At 46.9% G+C, this 18,688-nt stretch overlaps 1 protein-coding gene and 1 non-coding gene across 3 annotated transcripts in view; both read right to left on the reverse strand.

The window, feature by feature from the left end:
• Positions 1 to 18,688, reverse strand: part of Eepd1 (endonuclease/exonuclease/phosphatase family domain containing 1) — a 105,820-nt gene that overhangs the window by 5,568 nt on the left and 81,564 nt on the right. For both annotated transcript variants that reach the window (XM_074065295.1, XM_074065294.1), the window contains 3 exons: positions 9,661 to 9,771; positions 6,118 to 6,252; positions 2,904 to 3,042 (listed from right to left, as the gene is read on the reverse strand). In XM_074065295.1, the coding sequence (XP_073921396.1) occupies positions 2,904 to 3,042; positions 6,118 to 6,252; positions 9,661 to 9,771 (385 nt within the window). The remainder of the gene's footprint in view (positions 1 to 2,903; positions 3,043 to 6,117; positions 6,253 to 9,660; positions 9,772 to 18,688) is intronic.
• On the reverse strand, positions 13,390 to 13,493 carry LOC141421024 (U6 spliceosomal RNA). Its single transcript, XR_012445731.1, has one exon. It is a non-coding gene; the product is annotated as a U6 spliceosomal RNA (small nuclear RNA).

Consider the following 18,688-nt stretch of genomic DNA (forward strand, 5'->3'; position numbering starts at 1 on the left):
GTAATCCTTCTGCCTCAGGCTCCTGAGTGTTGGGATTACAACAGCCTCCTGCACCACATATTTTAAACTTTAAGTGGAACAAAATGACAATCGTATTCTTTATGAGCAGTGATAGTTTTGTCTCCTTTCCCCCTACTTCCTCATTTCACTTTATTAATCCAAATAAACTAGGAGGAAAAGCGGCCTACAGAGATGCTCAGAAAGAAATAAAACCCTAGAGTGGTCTATCTGAGAGCTGCTGTTCTGGCCACAGAGAACAATCATCCAGTTGTTTTCCCTAGTGAAGAGAAAACAGCTGGATGACTCTGAGATGGAAGGTGGGCTTTGCCATCTCCCAGCTGGGCGGTCTTAGGCAAATCACTTGGTCCATTAACCAGGGAAAACCCACCCACTTCCTACTGGCTGTTGTCAGGATTGGAGAAGCCACAGAGCACCTGGCATGGTCATTTTGAGGGCATTTCAGGCCTCCTTCTCTTTCAGTCTTCTGAATCAGATTCACAGAGAGACCTCAGAAGAAATTAATATTTGAGTGTAGATAAGGACTATAAAGTGCACACCGGGCCAAAGTGGAAAGTGTTTCTCTTTAAAGTGCTTTAGGCATTTCTCCCACAGTCTGCAGGAAGTAGAATAGTTATGAAGTATTTTCCAAGCAAAGTGAGTAGGAATTCTAAAAGAACAATGGACCCCAGCCAGCCTCTGGGGATTCCCATGAACACTGCCTGACCCTTCTAGTCAGAGAATTCACTTCAGGGAAGTTACATGACCCCAAGGAGTGGCATTTCTGTCACACTCTACAAGGGAGGCTTTATGGAAAGCAATTCACAAACAAAATCATAAATGTATCTGAGACACTTGGCAAATCTCTTTCCTTAGCATGAATTGAACATGCTCCAGTGACAATGTCTAGGGGAAGTCTAAAGTGAAATGACACAAAACACCACCAGAGGGCAATCGTGTGCTGCAGATGGTGTCCTCCTCTAGGCCCAGGAACAAAGGGGACAGGATGGAAGCCTTCCTTGCCTCTGCGTGGTCCCACATGCTAGATCAGAACTCTGCACCCAAATCAGGGTGAGCCTGAGCCAACTTCTAACAGGGAAGCTGACTTGGGAATAATATCAATGACCAGAACTCACACCTGGCCAGCATTATGACTGGTCACCAAGCCCTCACTGTGTGTGTGTGGCACTGTGACCACTTCCTGGACAGCATGTCATATAACCATCACCAGTCCGTGGGGGCAGTCATTCACCATCTCCACTCTCTCTGCAGGTAGAAAGCACAGACTCAAGAGAAATGGAATGGTTTGCCCAAAGTCACCAGGCCAGCCCTCAAATCCAGGGATCTTCACAGGGCTAGGCTTGAAAAGCCACAGAGTATGAGTGCACTGTGGCATACCAAGAGCTTGGAACAGTGAATAAACAAGTGAATACCTCAGAATTAAGGGTGGCTTGATTTGGAGAGGAAGAAAGAAAAAGCGGCTGCATTTATGGAATAGGAAGGAAAACTGATGGTTCTGAAAGACTGAGGCAGGCAGTTGGTTCCCAAGGAACAAGAGATGTCTTTCCTGGGATGCAGACCTAGAAAATTTGGGTTGGAAAAGATGATTGGGATGCAGGAGAGAGGCTGGTGTGAAGGGTCAATAGCCCAGTTCTGTGGAGCTCTGGTGACGAAAATGAAGGTTCTCTTTTTGAACAAGCTCATCCAGAGTTCTCACAGCTCATCCTTCCAGTTAAACCCGAGGTAGTGACAACATGGAGGCAGCTTTGCTTCTGAGAATGTGGAGGTGCAAAAGCCCTGATTCTCCTCCTACAGCTACCTGCCTGGTGGGCTCCCTAGTTGTTCCCTTAGCTCCCAGAAGTGAGGGGAAAATGCTTGGGGCTGATTTCCTCAGAGACTCCCTACAAATATAAAGTCCCAGTGATACTGAGGGGCTGTCCTACCAGATGCCAACCATGACTACGCACCCTACTGCACACTTGCTAAGGTCACAGAGGAAGACCCTGTCCTCAAGCTCTGGTCAGGTCTGAAAGAAAATTGTACCAAAGGGCAAGCATAGGACCTGTCCTGCTAATGTCAGAGGATGCACATTCCACACAAAGGCAGAAAGGTTGGGAGTTTATGAATCAAACAGTTTCTGTTTGCTCTGGGGGAAGAGGCTTTGTCTGTGTTTGAGCGGAACTCCCCACTAATTGATTTGCCCTGTGATAGGCTGTACCACTTCCTCAATCCCTGAGTCTGAAGTGTTATTAGTTAACAATTAATTGGCTATTAGTTACAAGTAGGGAGACTCAGGGGGCATGAGTCACTGTCCCTAGCTGGATGTGTCAAGGCCGAGCCAGGCTGTGGGTCAATAGTCCCTTGACAACCTGAATAATAACCTGCCTGAGCTTTTCTGACCAAAACCTAACCTCTTCCTGGATATCAAGGGAAAAAGTGGTGATTGCTAGAGAAATTATGAGGCAACACCTTATGCTTCTAGGTAAAGAGAAGTTTGAGATGGAGAACAACAGAAAAGTCCACAGATGGGAAAAACTCTCAAGTCAGGCAAGAGACAAATTGTAGGTGAAGTTTCCCACACAGCTGCTCTTTGGATGGGGTACTAATCTTAAATACCTAGCTATCTTCCTTTCATTAACTCTGCTCTGTCACAGGAGCACATCTTTTAAGAGAGGTCAAAAAGCCACAAAGCTAATACCTTGGAACCCACACGTGACATCCTTTGAGATAAAGACAAGACCGTGCCTGGGATCACCAGGCTCCATGAGATGCAGGGTTGTGATCATCTCCTGTCCCCAGGACTGCTGACAAATGGCCAGACTAAGTGGTCAGAAAGATGCGTTGGAGGACATCTTTCTTGGAGGTATGGCTGCCTCCCCTGCACACAGGAAAAGACATCGTCCTACCTTTCAGGGTTTCCTGTAGGGTCTGTGCAAAGCTTGCCAACCGGGGGCCATCACTGTGATTCTTGCTGGGATTCTCTCCCCCTGGCAGGGCCAGGGTGGCCAGGTGAAGGTTGACAAGGGTCAAGTCATTACTTCCCACCTGGGCAGCAGGAAACGAAGCACAGGGAGAGGGTTAGAAGCTCCTGTTTCCTATATCCATTACAATCAAGTCACAAGTAGCTTCACGCACAGAGCTGATAAAGGTAAAGGAGAACAACGCCAGTTCTTACCCCCAGGAGATGACTGTAGAGTTTCCTAGACTTGGACCTACAGGAACAGACCTACTGTGTTCTATCAGCCCATCCTCCAGCACCACTGCAACATCCAACTCACCCCATACTCCTTTTTTTTTTTTGCAATGCTGGTTTGAACTCAGGACCTACACCTTGAGCCACTCCACCAGCCCTTTTTTGTGATGAGCTTTTTTGAGATAGGGTCTCAGGAACTATTTGCCTGGGCTGGCTTTGAACTACTGTCCTCCTGATCTCTTGCCTTCTGAGTAGCTAGGATTACAGAAGTGAGCCACTGGTTCACAGCTCCATACTCTTTCTTAGTACCTAAAGAACTAGACATATCTGGCATTGTCGGGACTTCCCCCGCCCTTCTATGCAATTGTGTAAGAGAAGAAGGGCCTCCAGCAGCTGGTTGCTATAAAGATTTGGGGCCCTTATCCATGAGCCGGCCTAAGGTTCCCCTGCAGGATGCCCTGTCGGATGTCTCCTCACCCACTCAACTCACATTCTACCCATTCTCCTTTGGAGTCTTGTCCCTCTGGAGCCTCCTATGTCCTGATGTTGACTTTAACTTGATTTTTCACATACAGAAAACTCAAAGCTCGCCGAGGCTGGTCAACAGATGTGTCTGTCCCTGCTCCCCAAGGCTAGGTCTGTGATCTGCAGCCATGTATGTGTAGGGGTAGTTTATCTTCTGGGCCATCACAGCCTTACTCAGCCACTCAGGGTTTGGCAATTACTCAGCCGCTCAGGGTTTGGCAATCCTGGCCTTCCGTTTGTCATGGCAACAAACACTAAACATTGCCAAGAAAGGAAGGGTGTGTGGGGAGTCCCCAGGAAGCAGAGGTTAGCAGTCTTGTCTTGCAGGTGTAGCTCCCGTTTGCCATGGTTAGGACTGACAGCCTCAGAACACCAGAGAAACTACCTTGACGACAGGGCTGGGATGCACTCCCTAAAGGGATGTGCCTGGAATGTATCCCAGACTACTTGTTTGGCCTAGAACATGACCTGAAGTACAAGAGGCCATGTGCCTGGCTAGGTGACTGCTTTAGAGGATGTGGGCCCATCACTCATGACCTCATAGCATTTGCTCATTAGCCCACTAAAAACTGCTTCTTGTGCTAGAAATGGCACACATCTGTGATCCTAGCTGAGGCAGGAGGAGGCTGAGTCAGAAGGATCATAAGTTTATAAGGCCAGTGGGCTTCATAGTAAGAGACTGTCTCAAAACATCAAAAACAACAAAAACCAAAATAAAGCAAAACCCCTTTAGTGCCCTTTAGTGACACCAGCTCGTTCTAGCTGTTGCTCCCCTTGACCCAAGACAGAGTAGCCACTTGACATTAAAAAAAAATGGGGCCCAGCAAAAGGATTGTGAGTTTGAGGCCAGCCTAGGCAAAAGTAGCATGAGTCCCTGTCTCAAAAACAAAATAAAAATCAAAAGGGTTGGGGCCATGGCTCAAGTGGTAGAGCACTTGCCTAGCATGTATAAGGCCCTGGGTTCAACCCCCAGAACTGCAAAAAAAAAAAAGAGGGGGGGAGGGGAACAACGTGATGTGATGAGGCTTTAAAGATAATACCTGACAGACTTACATGTCAGTACCACAGGCACAGGTGTGTAGGCAGAAGCCCATCAATATCATAAGCAGGGGGATGAGAGATATCACTGGGTACCACAGCAGATACCCCAGTGTGTGACCATGCACCCATCTGTCACCTATGCAGCTGAAGTGTGAGAGACAGGACATGGGCTTATAGCCGGAACACAGGGGTCACCCCTAATCCCGCCTCCTGGCTGGAAAAAAGCTGTGCTGGGCAAACCCCAGGCTCCAGAACTGCTGGGAAGCACATAGAAAGAAGGGGTCTCATGACCCAGCAGGAGATGGGCTTGTGGGGCTCTGGCAAGGAACCACCCAGCCCAACCTGGGATTTCACAGTTAGGAACCATGGGGATAAGATTCATTGACTGGCAGCATGGTGACTGGGCTTCTGGCTTCTCCCCCTCTTGCCTCCCAACTTCTGAGTGGTCTGATATTCAAGAATATTCTCCAGGACATGCTGGAGAAGGCAGGCACTCAGACGGACCTGCTCAGCTGCTCCCAGACTGGGTGACTGGAGGCACCCGGGAAGGAGGGCACATCTGGTCATCAATGATGGGGGCCCTGGTGCCTCAGTCCAGAGCCCCTCCTGAATCCCCTCTGCACTTAACAGTCTGTCAAGAGGCCTCTTCTCCCAGGAAGTGAGTAGTTGTGAGGGAGTTGGCCTGGGAAGGAGCCAAGGGAAAGAGGCTCTTCACAGCAGTTCTGCTGTTCCTAACGTGGCCATTTCCAAATACCAGCTTCACTAACCTGCACCAGGTAGGCTGAAGAACTGCTGAGGGCACTTTTGAAAAACAGTTTGGGCTCTGTCCCAGAAATTCCATCTGGCTGAGGCTCCAGGAATCCTTGACTTTAAGAAAATCTCTGTGGGTGATTCTGATCTATGCCGGTTTTGGGAACCAGCCACCTGATCTCCTCCCTTTTCTTTCTTTCTTTCTTTCTTTCTTTCTTTCTATCTATCTATCTATCTATCTATCTATCTATCTATCTATCCATCCATCCATCCATCTATCATTGCCCAGGTTGGCCTTGAATTCCTGGGCTCAAGTGACCCTCCAGTCCCAGTCTCCCAAGTAGCTAGGACAACCTACACACACCTAGCTTCTCCTCCAAATCCTTGCTGAGATGTAGTGTTATCTCTGCTGAGAGGCCCTTGCCATCCCTTTCATTCCTGCCCTGGACAAGGTCACCTGCCAAGGAAGCTCCAAGGAGTGGGTGCTGACCCAATCCTGAGAGAATAAAATCAAAGCAAAATGAGGAGGCTTCTTGCTTATAGTTTTATGCAACCCCCCACCAACATCCTTTAGAAGGAACTGGACCACACAGATGATGGGGAGAAGGTACCTTGAACCTTGCAAGGTATGGGCTGGGGTCCGTGGGCTTCCCATGCCCATTGCTGGGTGAGCTCTCTTGCAAGGCAGCATCTCTCAGCTCCACCCCAGCTGCTGTGTCCCACAGGAATCCTGAGTGCCCAGCTCCCTGCGGTGGAAAGGGAGAAAGAGTTTTGGTGTCAAGGTCCTAATTCTGCAAGATGCAGTCAAGTACTGGGTAAAAGAGGCAGGAAAGGCCAGACAGAGAAGCAGCAGGCTTCTCCTTGTTGGAGTCTCCAAGATCACTCACACAGAGGCTATTTCTGTAATAAAGACCATACCCCCAGACCACAGCATGCTTCACACACACTACCAAGGCAGAGCTTACATACGACTGCCATGGCCTAGGCTCTTCCCTTTTTGGGAGGAGATGGAAGAAGCTGAGAGTAAGCCCAGGGTTATATCATGAATATATACACATGCCATAAGGTAGCCGCTCATACTCCTATTTGCCAAATGAGAACACTGCTGCTCAGAGAGGTGAAGTAGCTTCCCTAAAATCCCACAGCTATCAATGCTGAGAACCAAAACTAAAGACTCCAAGAGATGGCTTTTGCTTGCTGATTAGTTGCTGCCTCCCATGATGGTGCCAGGCATCTAGTCATTCATCTGGGTATTTGCCGGATGAATGGAGGTCAGAACCAGTCCTACTGCTTTATCTTGTCAAGGGCCCTTCACAGATGGATAGGGCCTTGTGTAGAGGTCTGAAGCTGGGTCAGAGGCCCCGAGGGTTGTGAGGAGGGAAGACACACTTTGGGATATGTGGGTAGAGTCCTGGGCTAACTCCCTGCCATCTCCGGAATCAGAAAGGCTGCTCCAAGTCTGCCTGCCTTTGCTGCTGCCCTGGGCCTTGTGGAAGAAGAAAGGCTCTTCTGTCCTGCCCACCCTACTCCAGCCTCCGCAGCCTCCACTGGTCACCACAGCGCTTCTTTGGTACCTGCTGCCCAGGAGGGATTAGCATGCTATCAGACAGGCAGGCTGGCAGTGCTTGTTGCTGCTTCTCTAAGTTGCAAAAGGAGAGGAAGTGACACTGTACAACCATCATCGTGTGCCACCATCTCTGAGTCTCCAACTTCAGCTCAGGTTCAAGCCACACACCTGACGGGGTCCATGCTTTGCCTGCAATGAGTGATTAGGAGGTGGGAGGGAGGAAGGGGCTGAGCCCAGCGCAGACTTCTACAATGTGCAAGAATCTCCTTGCACACCCTAGGGAGGGAGCACTAGTTTAATGAGCTCAGTCCCAGATGCTTCAGGGGCTAAGGAACCTGGGCAAGCCTCTTGCTTATCTAAGCCTTGGTTTCCTTGTGGTAGGGCATGGGGGAGAATGAAGTCAGTATGATCACCATGTTGGCTTTGGGACTATCTTCTTGCTTTGGACCCCAGTGGCAGTGCCTGAGAAACCTTCCTCACACATTACTCAAGTCATCTTCTGCCTGAAAAAACGTCATGGCTAACCCCATGTGGGTTTCTGCACCTCTATCATGTGCTTATTGTGTCCCCAGCAGCCCTGGGCTTTTCTTGCCCCTACAATTCTGTGCACACGGCTGTCTACCACATGTGCACATGTTCTGACAGGCCATGGAGGAACAAATATTCTGCCAGAGAATGCTCGCAAGGCTCAAGTCAGAGCGCCACCTCCTATGGCAGAAGGACAGCTCTTGGGCACATCGTTTCTTCGTAGGCCCCCATTTTTTCATCTGTAAACTGCCTTTCCTGCTAGGGTGCAAGGCCTGGAGAACTGACCAGAAGGCTCCTGGATGTAACTCCAGGCCTTGGAGACAGGCAGCTGCTGTTACCACCCTTTCACAATGGTTTATTTATTTATTTATTATTTATTTATTTATTTATTACATTTATCGTCATTCTTGCAGTCAAGAGTAGCAAATAAAATGCATCATTGTGTTCACAATGGTTTAGAGACTGAACATTGGTGACTGCAGATACATTTTGCTTGACTCACACAGCAATTCAGAGCATTTTTTTTTGCATTATCGGCGCACATTTAAAATTCAGGGAATTTCACATGAAAATGAATCTGGGAGATTTGGTCACACCAGCCCACAATACTCCATGGTAATGCCTGGCCAGAGCTAGAGGTGACAGCAACCTGAGACAGGCAGAGGCTCTCAGTTCAGTTGCCATGCTGCCACATGCACAGTCTGCCAGGTCCTGCCTTGGACTCGGTGCCCAAAGCATTCTAGCACATGCTATCTCGAAAAATCCTGGAGTCATTCTGTGCGCCAAGGAAGGGGCTATGGCTCCACTGCACAGATGAAGGATCTGAGGTCAATTCTCCATTCTCTCTGCAGTTGCAGAAGGTTCTCCAATGGCCTTGACTCCCCTGCCTGGACTTGTGACCTGTCTTGTCCCTCCAGCAGGTTGTGAGATTCCTGAAGGAGTGAATGGGACCCTTGTTGATCTTTGAAAAGTGGGCACAGCTAGGGCTGGGCTGCTGGGTCTGTTTTTCTCACCTGTGTGAACTCAGCATGGAACCTAGTGCCTAGCACAGAGTAACCTTTCATAAAAGATTTGATTAATGAATGAATAAAGTACATCATGAACCCTCGCACACCTGCATACATGTAAAGTGCTATTTTTAAAAAAGCAACGCGATATTATTTCTATGTGGACTGAGAGAGTCAGCCTTGGGCTATGGTCACAAAGCCAACAGTGAATGTGTGCTGACTCACTGTCAGCTGCAGAAGCTGCTTCCATTCCAAAACAACCACCCCGGAGTGGGAGCTTTATATGCACGTTTTTCAGTTGTCGCTGAAAAGCGTGGAGCTTATTGTCAATAAATGTTTAATCCAGTATACACTCAGGATTTAAGAAGCCAAATTATAAAAAGTGTAATTTACATGTGTCTATAAGCATAGTAGGTAGACTCAAGATTTTAAAATCTGCATTTATAGGAGATAATAATTCCTCAACTCATGAACAATTATCAGAAGCCTTTTTAAAAATCTAAACCTCTGTTGAAATTAGACATTCTAAAGTGACTAACTCTGGGCTTGAATATAGTATGTAAGAGTGATAATGTTTATATATGGAAATTTACTCATACCCATAAGAATGATACTGTTGAATTAAAACAAAATCCAAAATAAAAATCTGCTGAAAGGTTCAAGAGAGCATTTTCCACCCCTGGAAGCAAGTATGTCACATATGAACTGCTGTGAATCAGTTCTCCTCAATGAATGATGGGCTTTCTGCAGACTTGGCAGAGTACAGAACTGTGGCCAAGGGATTACAAGGACAAAGGACAGAAATACCCACTTGCTGCCTTGGCCCTGGACAGGATTTCTCCTCCTCAAACCCTAAGCTCTCATTTCCATCTGGGCAGGAGTCCATTCCCGACCTAAACACTAAATGAGAACTAGGGCATTAGAAATGAGTGGCTAAGATTTAAAAATTGGGCAGAAATACAAAACTTCATCGAAGATACAGGCAAATGTGGAAGTCCTCTGGGGAAAAACAAATGTTTAAATAAGATGAACATGAAGGCCAGGTGAGGTACCTTCTGGAGCTGACTCAAAGGCTTCTCAGAGACAACAGACCTCCAGCATCCCCGGGGTCCCTTCCACTTACGGATGTTGGGCAGGATCGGCTGGTTTAGCTCCGTGCAAAACTGCAAAGACAGAGCACAAGTAAGTCAGTGTGTCTGTGTTCCCATGCATAGCAGCCTTAGAAGCTGGACACAGTGATTCTGAGTCATCACATGCTATTCACAGACTAGTTGCACTTCATCCCTGTGTTCTCAAGACCAAGGTTTACAATTTTACTTGCCCATTGAAAAATAAAGTTCCCAAAACAAAATAAAAACCAGGCAAAGACCCATACAACTAAACTAATACCACAAGCTAAAAAAAGCATATGCTGCCCACCTACAAAATGATGAATTAATATGGAAGACCTTCCACTCATAGAGTTCGATTCTCTCTGTAGCATCTTGCCCAAACCATTCCAAGAGGGTTGCCAGAATCCTTTTCATATTTGTGAAACCAGAGGACTTGAGGTGCCAGGAGCACCTGAGTCAGTGTCAAATCCAAAGGGAGAAAAAAGATGATCACACTGACAACAGGGAGCTTAGTTTAGAGGGGACAAAAAATGACTACCCCAGCTTAATCCCAAACCACCAGCTTGGTCACTGTCGTTTCCTGTCGTGGATGGATACTATGCCCATTGTATGGGGATGCTCTGTGTACGACTTTTTTGCTTATACATGTTCCATGTGTTGTGGGAACCATAAAATGACCACAACTAAGGCAGAACACAATGCACAAAGTAGGACAAAGAGCTGAAAAACTGACTTCACAGAATTCAGACCAACTCTTCTAATGAATTTCTTGGTGTTGGTTCATTCGAGGGGTTCCCAGGATTGGCCAAATTTGAGCCCAGTTTTTGAGATACTTCATCTGTAACCTGCCCCTCCCTGGTGACAGCCTTTGGTCCCTCAGTGTACCTTGGAGCACTCCACTCATCTCTTTCCCTACACATCCCCAAGTGAGGGCTCCCTTCTGAGTACTGTAATGGCTCTAACTCTGATTATACTTATTTCCACCATATCAATTTTCACTTCTGTCTGGAAACCCCTAATCTGTAGCTGCTGCTCAGATTTCTCTCCTCAGTGTTTTGTTTGATTCTTTTGTGTTTTTTGAGACAGGGTCTTGCAGTGTCACCCAAATTGGCCTGGATCTCAAAATTCTGTCATAGACTCCTGAGATTAACAGGTATGCACCACCAAGCCTTACTGTCCTAAGTTCTGAATTGCATTTCCAACTGCCTCTTTAACATCCTAGAACCTCAAACCAGCAAGTCCCCAACAACAGAGCTTCCTCTCTTTTCCTGCATCTCAGTTTCCTGCATCTCTGTCTTCCCAGCTTTTCCCTTTCCTCCTTCATTCCATGTCTACCAAGCCTCTACCCAGTGACTCTACTGTCATCTGTGTATGGAGCTCAGTCCGCAGCTGGGCCTCTTTCAGATCCTATCTTCTCTCACCTGGCCACTGGCATGGTCTCTGGGGAGCTTTCCTGCCTGTCATTTGATCCATCTCCATGCTGAACAGTGAGTCACAAAAACCTTTTCATTCTCCAAGTGCAGTCTGCAGACCACCAGCATTACCATCACCTGGCAACTTGTTGGAAATTCTCGAGACTCATCCTAGCCCTGCTGTACCAGATGTCCAGGTTGGGACCAAGTGATCCACGCTATAAGAAGCCCTCTAAATGATCCTTGTGTGTGCCAAGGTTTGAAAAGTCCTATGGCTCCCCAGGTTTTCCCAAAGCATCTGTCCTAGATTCTGGCAGTGCTGGGGGTAGACAGCCTCTGGCTGGCAGAGAGCTGCTCTCATGCTGGGGGTGCACATTTAGTGGCTGAGAGAGGCCAGGCTCTAAAGGTCTGGTCTTTGTTCCCACATTGCTTACTCTTTAGAATGGAAGATGAGGCAAAAGCAAAGGATTCAGCTAGTCGCTTCTATAATGACAAAACTATGGAGAAAATAAGAGCGGGTGAACAGAGGGGAAGTGCTGGGAGGGCTACATCAGATCTTTTTTTTTTTTTTTTTTTTTTTGATGGCATGGAGTTTGAACTCAGAGACTCATGCTTGCTAGGCAGGTGGTGCTCTACCACTTGAGCCACTCCACCAGCCCATAGGTCTATGTTAGAGGCAGTTGCTTTAACAGTGAGTCATCCAAGTGTCCGCATTTCCCCATGGTGGACTCCAAGGGACAGAGACTATGCCTGGGTCACTTTTATCAAATCCTATCTGGCACAGAACATGAATTCTGTTTGCTGGTGAATTGGAAAACTCAAGGAGATCAACCAGTCTTCAAATCCAGGCATGACCTACAGAAAAGGGGATCCCTCCTTGGGGCTATTATCTCAATAATTGCCTCAATTTTCATCTGACTTTTTCACACTGATGAGCTCTATGCAGCTTAGTGTCTGGGGAGTGTCCTCTCTGCAATCTTTTTTTTTTTAAACAACATTTATTTATTTATTTTGTGGTACTCGGGTGTGAACTCAGAGCCTTCACCTTGAGCCACTCCACCAGCTCTTTTTTGTGATGGGTTTTTCAAGATAGGGTCTTCGAACTGCGATCCTCCTGATATCCGCCTCCTGAATAGCTAGGATTACAGATGTGAGCCACTGGCACCCGCCTCTTTGCAATCTTGTCATCAGATCGACATTGAATCCCCTTCCAACACTGCCTTGTGCAGAATTGCCATTGACAGTGCTTTTCCTGACTGGGTAGAGGGTAAGAGTAGCAGTGGGAAGACTGTACTACAAGATGAATCCGCTTGGCCATCCTCAGATGGGACATGAAACACTTTTAAAAATGCATCCAGAATATACAGGCTATACTTTAGGGATCCAGCAAGGAAATCCACTGAAGCAAGGGTCCAGTTTCCTGGCAGGGAACCATGTGCTTGCTGAGCAATCATTGCAGCTGACTCCAAGAACAAGAGTGGCTCTCTGTTGCCACCTGGGTCTTCAACATTCTCTAAACAAGCCCCCAACCCAAGGCCTGGCTGCTCATCAGGTCTTCTGGGATGCACCCTGGAAGCTCTCTTTTAAAAAGGCCCCATCTGTACAGCTAACAGCATAGATTAGAGAGACCTAGACTCTGGGGACAAGGCTGTGCAGGGACACATTGCCTGCAGGCAGCTGTGCCAACAGGCTGGCTTTCCATGATGAGAAATCTAACCTCTCTCAGACCTCAGAAGGACTTTCAGATACTTGAGGACAGGTAGGTCTCTGATAACACCCCAACACACCCTAGCGCAGATGCTCTCATTCCTGGCAATACCACTGTGGTAGGAGCTGTGGCCCAGGCAAAAGGCACTGTTCCTCCATAGTCACCACTCTCAAAGATGGTCTCTGGACTAAGGTTGGGAAAGTCAAAGTGAGATCACAGTGTCACTTGTTAAAAATGCAAGTTCCAGTTGGGCCCATGGTGGTCTGAACCTGTAATCCCAGCACGTGGGAGGCTGAGGCAGGAGGATCTCAAATTTGACACCACCCTGGGCTACATATTGAGTTCAAGGCCAGCTGGAACACACATTGAGACCCTGTCTCAGAAACAAACAAAAATGCAGATTCCTAGGCTCTACCCAGTTCTACTTAATTAAAGGCTAGGGTGGAACCAGGTAATATGCATTTTTTGGTGGGACCAGGATTTGTACTTAGATCTTTGTGCTTGCAAAGCAGATATTCTACCACCATTTTCCTCTGATTATTTAATTTTCTTTCTATGGGATGCTTCATGAATGTGTGTCATCCTTGTGCAGGGGCCATGCTAACCTTCTTTGTATCATTCCAATTTTACTTATGTGCTGCTGAAGTGAGCACTTGCTCTAGTATTTTAGAGATGGGGTCTCACAAAATATTTGTCCAGGCTGGTGTTGAACTGTGATCCTCCAGATCTGAGCCTCCCAAATAGCTGCACTTGGCAGTAATCTGCATTTAAGAGCCTCTCCAGATGATTCTGAAGTTAAAGTTGATTTCATGGATGAAGGAAAGATGTGGCAGGCACTTTTGGTTATTTTTTATTTAAAAGCCTTTTACTCACTGGTAAGCTCTCAAAGTCCTAGGGACACACAACCCCTGAGTCCTACGGGCTATCTTAGTTTTGTATATCTTGATCCTCTCTCAACCCACAGAGCAGATAATCCCTCAGTCTGCTTTCTTCTTCAGTATTTCTTATGTTACTGGGAAACAATTAATGATTTAAGAGACCAGAGAGATAAGCATTGATAGCTGAAAGCTTTCTATGCCCAATTTTACGAGTTAAGTAAGGGATAGGCTCTTTTTTCTATTTCTTGAGAAAGGAGCTGCCAGTTTGTTAGAGGAGAAAACTACATTAGCAGTTCACAGCAAACCTCAAAAGGGAGGCACCTGGACTGGAGATGTGGCTCATGTGGCATAGTGCCTGCTCTGTAAGAATGAAGCCCTGAGTTCAAACTACAAAAAAAAAAAAAAAAAAAAGGAGAGGAGGCACTTTTTAGGTCCTTGCTACTCCAAGTGTGGTGCATGGACCGGAGCACCAACCTCAGAGAGCAGCCTGCTAGCAGTGCCAACTCTCAGGCCACTCCAGATCTGCTGCATCAGAGTCTGTCTTCACAGTATCCTGGGCTTAGGAAGCTTTGAAAGTCACTTGAGAGCCTTCCCGTTGGCAGGTACTATGCCAGATGCTGTTGGACACAACATCTCTGCTATCCCCAAAGAGCCCATGTTTGCCAGGTGTTCACGAAAGAAGCACTGGCCTTTGTAGAGGAAGCTCAAGCTCGGGTGTAAGTTCAAGGTTGCACAGCTGGTGTTAGAGGGAGGGTCTGAAATAGGTCTCTGATGCTCTACCACCTGCTTAGACCAGAGGAACAGGTGGAATGGGGCAGGTTCCAAGGGTTGGGGCCAGCCCTTCTCTACTGAACTCTTGGATCCCTTCTCCCAAAAATGTCAAAGGAAAACAAAAGCATCTTCTGAGAGACCTTAATCTGAGATCAGCTGGTTCTCAAATTTCCTGCTTCACCCACATAGTCAGAAGGAGAAAATAATAGTGTTGTGAGTACAAGTGACTAACCAGGGCAGAAAGGTCAAAATGGCAAGGGAAAGGTGTGTGTTATTCAAAAAAGTCTCCCAGCTAGTTCTGCTCTGCAGAGCCTGACTAATACCATGTACTCTCACCTGTGTTTCGCAAACCACAGTGGCTAACTGATCGCCTGCCTTCATCAGAATTAAGCTGGCTCTTGTTCTTAGAACAGTGGATTAATGGACTCTGTTCCTGCTTGGCTGAATCAATCTCTGAGGTTAGCACCAAGATCTGTGTTTGTAACAAGTGCCCTAAGCAATTCTCAAGTTCGAGGAGCTCAAACAAGTTGGACAATTGCTGATGTAGAACTCAGCCTTCTGAGTTTTAATACCTGTGATCTGAAAGGACAGCTTTCATTATTGAAAAAGAAAAAACAAAAACAAATGTCATGTTAGCTTCCTCCCAGCCACACCCTGAAAGCACTTGACTTGCTCTTTGCAGCTAACCCCATGAGATAATATACAAGGAGCCTGGCTTGGTGCACAGCAGGCACACAGCAGGTATTTAGGGAATGTGTAAGTCGGTGGCTTCTCTCTCCTAGCATAAGTTACAAGAGCTACCATGGACACAAGTTGTTCTAGCACCAGACCAAATGGAAGGTAGAATCATCATTGTTCCTTAGCATTGCCTCACAAACAGCTGGTCAGAAGGTTGACCAGTGCCACAGTTTGGATATGAGATGTCCCTGTAAGTAACATGTTAAAGGCTTTGTCCTCAGCTAGTGGTGCGATTGGGAGGTGACGGAACTTTTAAGATGAGGGTGTTAAGTCCCTGGGAGTGTGCCTTTGGAGAGAATCCCGGGACCCTGGACCCTTCCAGTTGTCTTTGTTTCTTGCTGCCATGAGATAAGTAGCTTCCTTCATTATGCACTCCTCACCATGATATTGTGCCTCACCACAGGGCCAAAGGCTAGAGGGTCAAGTGCCCATGGACTGAAACTTGTGAAACCATCAGCCAAAATAAACCATTCTTTATTAAAAGTTGATTGTCTCAGCTGTGTTCTATCACAGCAATGAAAAGGTGACTAGTACAACAGTGACCAAGAAGTGATGAAAGTCACTTGATCACCACCCCAGCTTTAGGCTTGGCAATAAGAAGCCTCAAAGTCAGACATATTAACAGCATGGGCACTAGCATTATGGAAATGCCCAAAAGTTCATGCCTAAAGGACATGACCTTAGGACTTCTTGATCCGGGTCTGCCCTGAATCAACTGACTGCTATCTCTGCAGTGAGAAAAGGGCTGACTCTCTCTTTCTCTCTGTGTCTCTTTCTCTTGGCAGTACTAGGGTTTTGTACTTGCTAGGTAGATACTGTACCTCTTAAGCCATGTTCCCAGCTCAACAAAAGGGCTCTAAAACTTGAAAAAAAATGTTATTTTTAGCTCATGGACCTTTGGACTTTTCCTCTTTACTTTGACCCCTCCCACTTTCTGAAAAGAATATTCCTTAATTCATCTGGTTCTGACTGGGGGTTTTACAACTTCACTAGGTGGCTTGCTACCACCAAAACTCAGAGGTCTTTTAAACTTTCTCTGGTTATGTTACAGCAAAACTTGGGTTCACTGAGCAATTTACAAAGATGTGTTGTTAAAGGTGACCATACAATTAGCTAGGGACAGAGAAGCAGGAGTACTGGTAGGCATTTTAAAGCAAACACCACATGGACACCTTATCCTGCTTCCTGGAAGGGTGGGGAGGCTATGTTTTCATTTTGAACCCTTGGGGCCAAATTTCCAGATGAAGCTGCTCCCCTGAGTTGGTGTTTCACTTGCTTTCCTGATTCTGGACATGACTTCCCTTTGACAATGAGTTTGCCACATGGTAACAAGCAATTTCCTTTGTGTTCTCAGTGGTGGCTATCAAAAACACCATCTATTTTGGTGGATTAAGAAGCCCAGGTGGGTTTTCCTTATAAAGATACATTGCCATCATCATGGCCCTGTCTTAGGCCATGCAGGGCCAAGAGACTGAACTTTCATCTGAATACTACAAGACCATAGGGCAAAAGGCAGACCATACTTTTTATATCTCCCTTCCTCCCTTTCTCCCTCTCTTCCTCCCTTTCTTCCCTCTCTCCCTCCCTTTCTTTCCTCTCTCTCCTTCTCTTTCTCTCTTACCTCCCTCCCTCTCTTTCTTTTTTGGAGACAGGGTCTCACTATGTAGCACAGGCTCGCCTGGAGCTTGTGACATTCCTACCTCAACCACCCTGAGTACTGAGAGAGACAACGGCTTTAGAAATGTTAATGGTTAGCAAGGGCTTATCCTTGCTAGGATCTTCTACCACTGGAATGTTACAGCCAGTGTTAGAAAGCAGTGCATCTCACACTCACTATATAGTGAGTTCAAGGCCAGCCTTGAGACCCTGTCTCAAAAGTAAAATGTTGATAGTTTGAAAGCCATATCACCTACAGGACAGAAATTGCTGTTCTACTGGGACCTATGTGCCTCCATGGTGATTTGTGGCCTGACAGGCCCAGGCACACCTCTTGGCAGAGATAGGGGCTCAAGCACTGAATGCAAGCAGCACAAACATAAAGCAAGTTAAAGAGTTTTCCAACCTCCTTTTCCCTCATTCTCAATGGAAGAACAAAAACACTGCTCAGGGTCAACGCCTTTTAAAGAGAAGAGCTGTGTTCCTTTAAAGAGCCAGGACGAGCACGGCCACCTCAGCTCAAATGTAAAACAGGTCCAAAGTAGGAAAGAGCACGAGGTGTGTGGGCTTCAGGGCTGCCCCAAGTGCTCACATAATAAGGCCATGGTGCCACCTCTACCATCTGTGCCCAGGGACCTGCTGAGGGAGTACAGGAGGTCAGTCCTCCTGCGTCTCAAAGGCCCAGGGAATAACTCACTTTTTCCAATAGCAAAAGAAAGACCTTGCCTCATTTCCTGGTAGCTTTAAGAGTTCAGAGGGCCACTGTTACAGGCTGAAAGGAGAAGGGAAGGGAGGTACTTTGGGACCCTGGGCCATGTCACTGAACATCTTTAGGTCTCAGTTTCCCCATGTGTAGCATGAAGGGATTGGAGAAGATGAGCTCGCCCAAGGCCATTCCGAGTTCTAAAATTGCATGTTTCTAGAGCTCTGGGAGGAGAGGTTGGAGAAAAGAAGAAAAGGCAGGAGGGAAGGTAAAAGTAGGAGTAGAAATACAAGATTCTCCTTTCTCCTTTCCTCCCTCCTCATGATAATTGCTGTGTAAACTTCATGAAGAAGCTGATGGCATTGACAGGACATTGAGTCAACTTTTAAAAGGCCTAAGCCTAAACAGGAGCCTTTGAAAAACTGCACCACTTTTCCTCAATGTTTCTGAGCCCCAGCTCAAGACCCCTCATTAGCTACCCAGTATAGGAGTTTACTCTCATTAGGCAGTATTCCTAGTAGGTTAAATCTAGGCAAATCCAGTAACAGTGAGAAGATACAGGTAGTCAATCCCCTATAATCAGGTTCGCTTCTAAATCCTGTAAAAACAGAGCCAGAGGGAGGAAGAATGGGGCTGCACTTCCTTATGTGTCTAGCAAATGGCAGAAACTTTTCATACATGGCCACATCAAATCCTAACACAGCCCCCTAAGGTACGCCCATTTGGCACTTTGGGAACCTGGGATTCAGAAGGGTGACATGGTTGGATTAAGCATGTGGGCAAGTAGGCAAGGCAGAATGAAAACCCAACATTCAAATGTACTCAGAAATACACCAGACCCAGTGATGATATATGTGCAGGCCTGTGTGCTCCACAGAATGCACATTCCAACTTCTGGGTTCTCTGAAGCTAAAACCTGCATGGCCACACTCCACAGCAATCAGTGTTACCATTCAGGCCTACTGTCCAACATGCCCCATGGTGGCTCTCACAATGACGGCCTTCCTCCTGGTATGGCCGCGCCCATTCCATGCCACATGACCAAGAGTTCTGAGCATTGCAAAGGACCCCTGCTCTAAAAGCTTGGGCCACCCTGCTCTGT

This window comes from Castor canadensis, chromosome 2, assembly GCF_047511655.1.
Source record: "Castor canadensis chromosome 2, mCasCan1.hap1v2, whole genome shotgun sequence".
NCBI classification, from domain to species: Eukaryota; Metazoa; Chordata; class Mammalia; order Rodentia; family Castoridae; genus Castor; species Castor canadensis.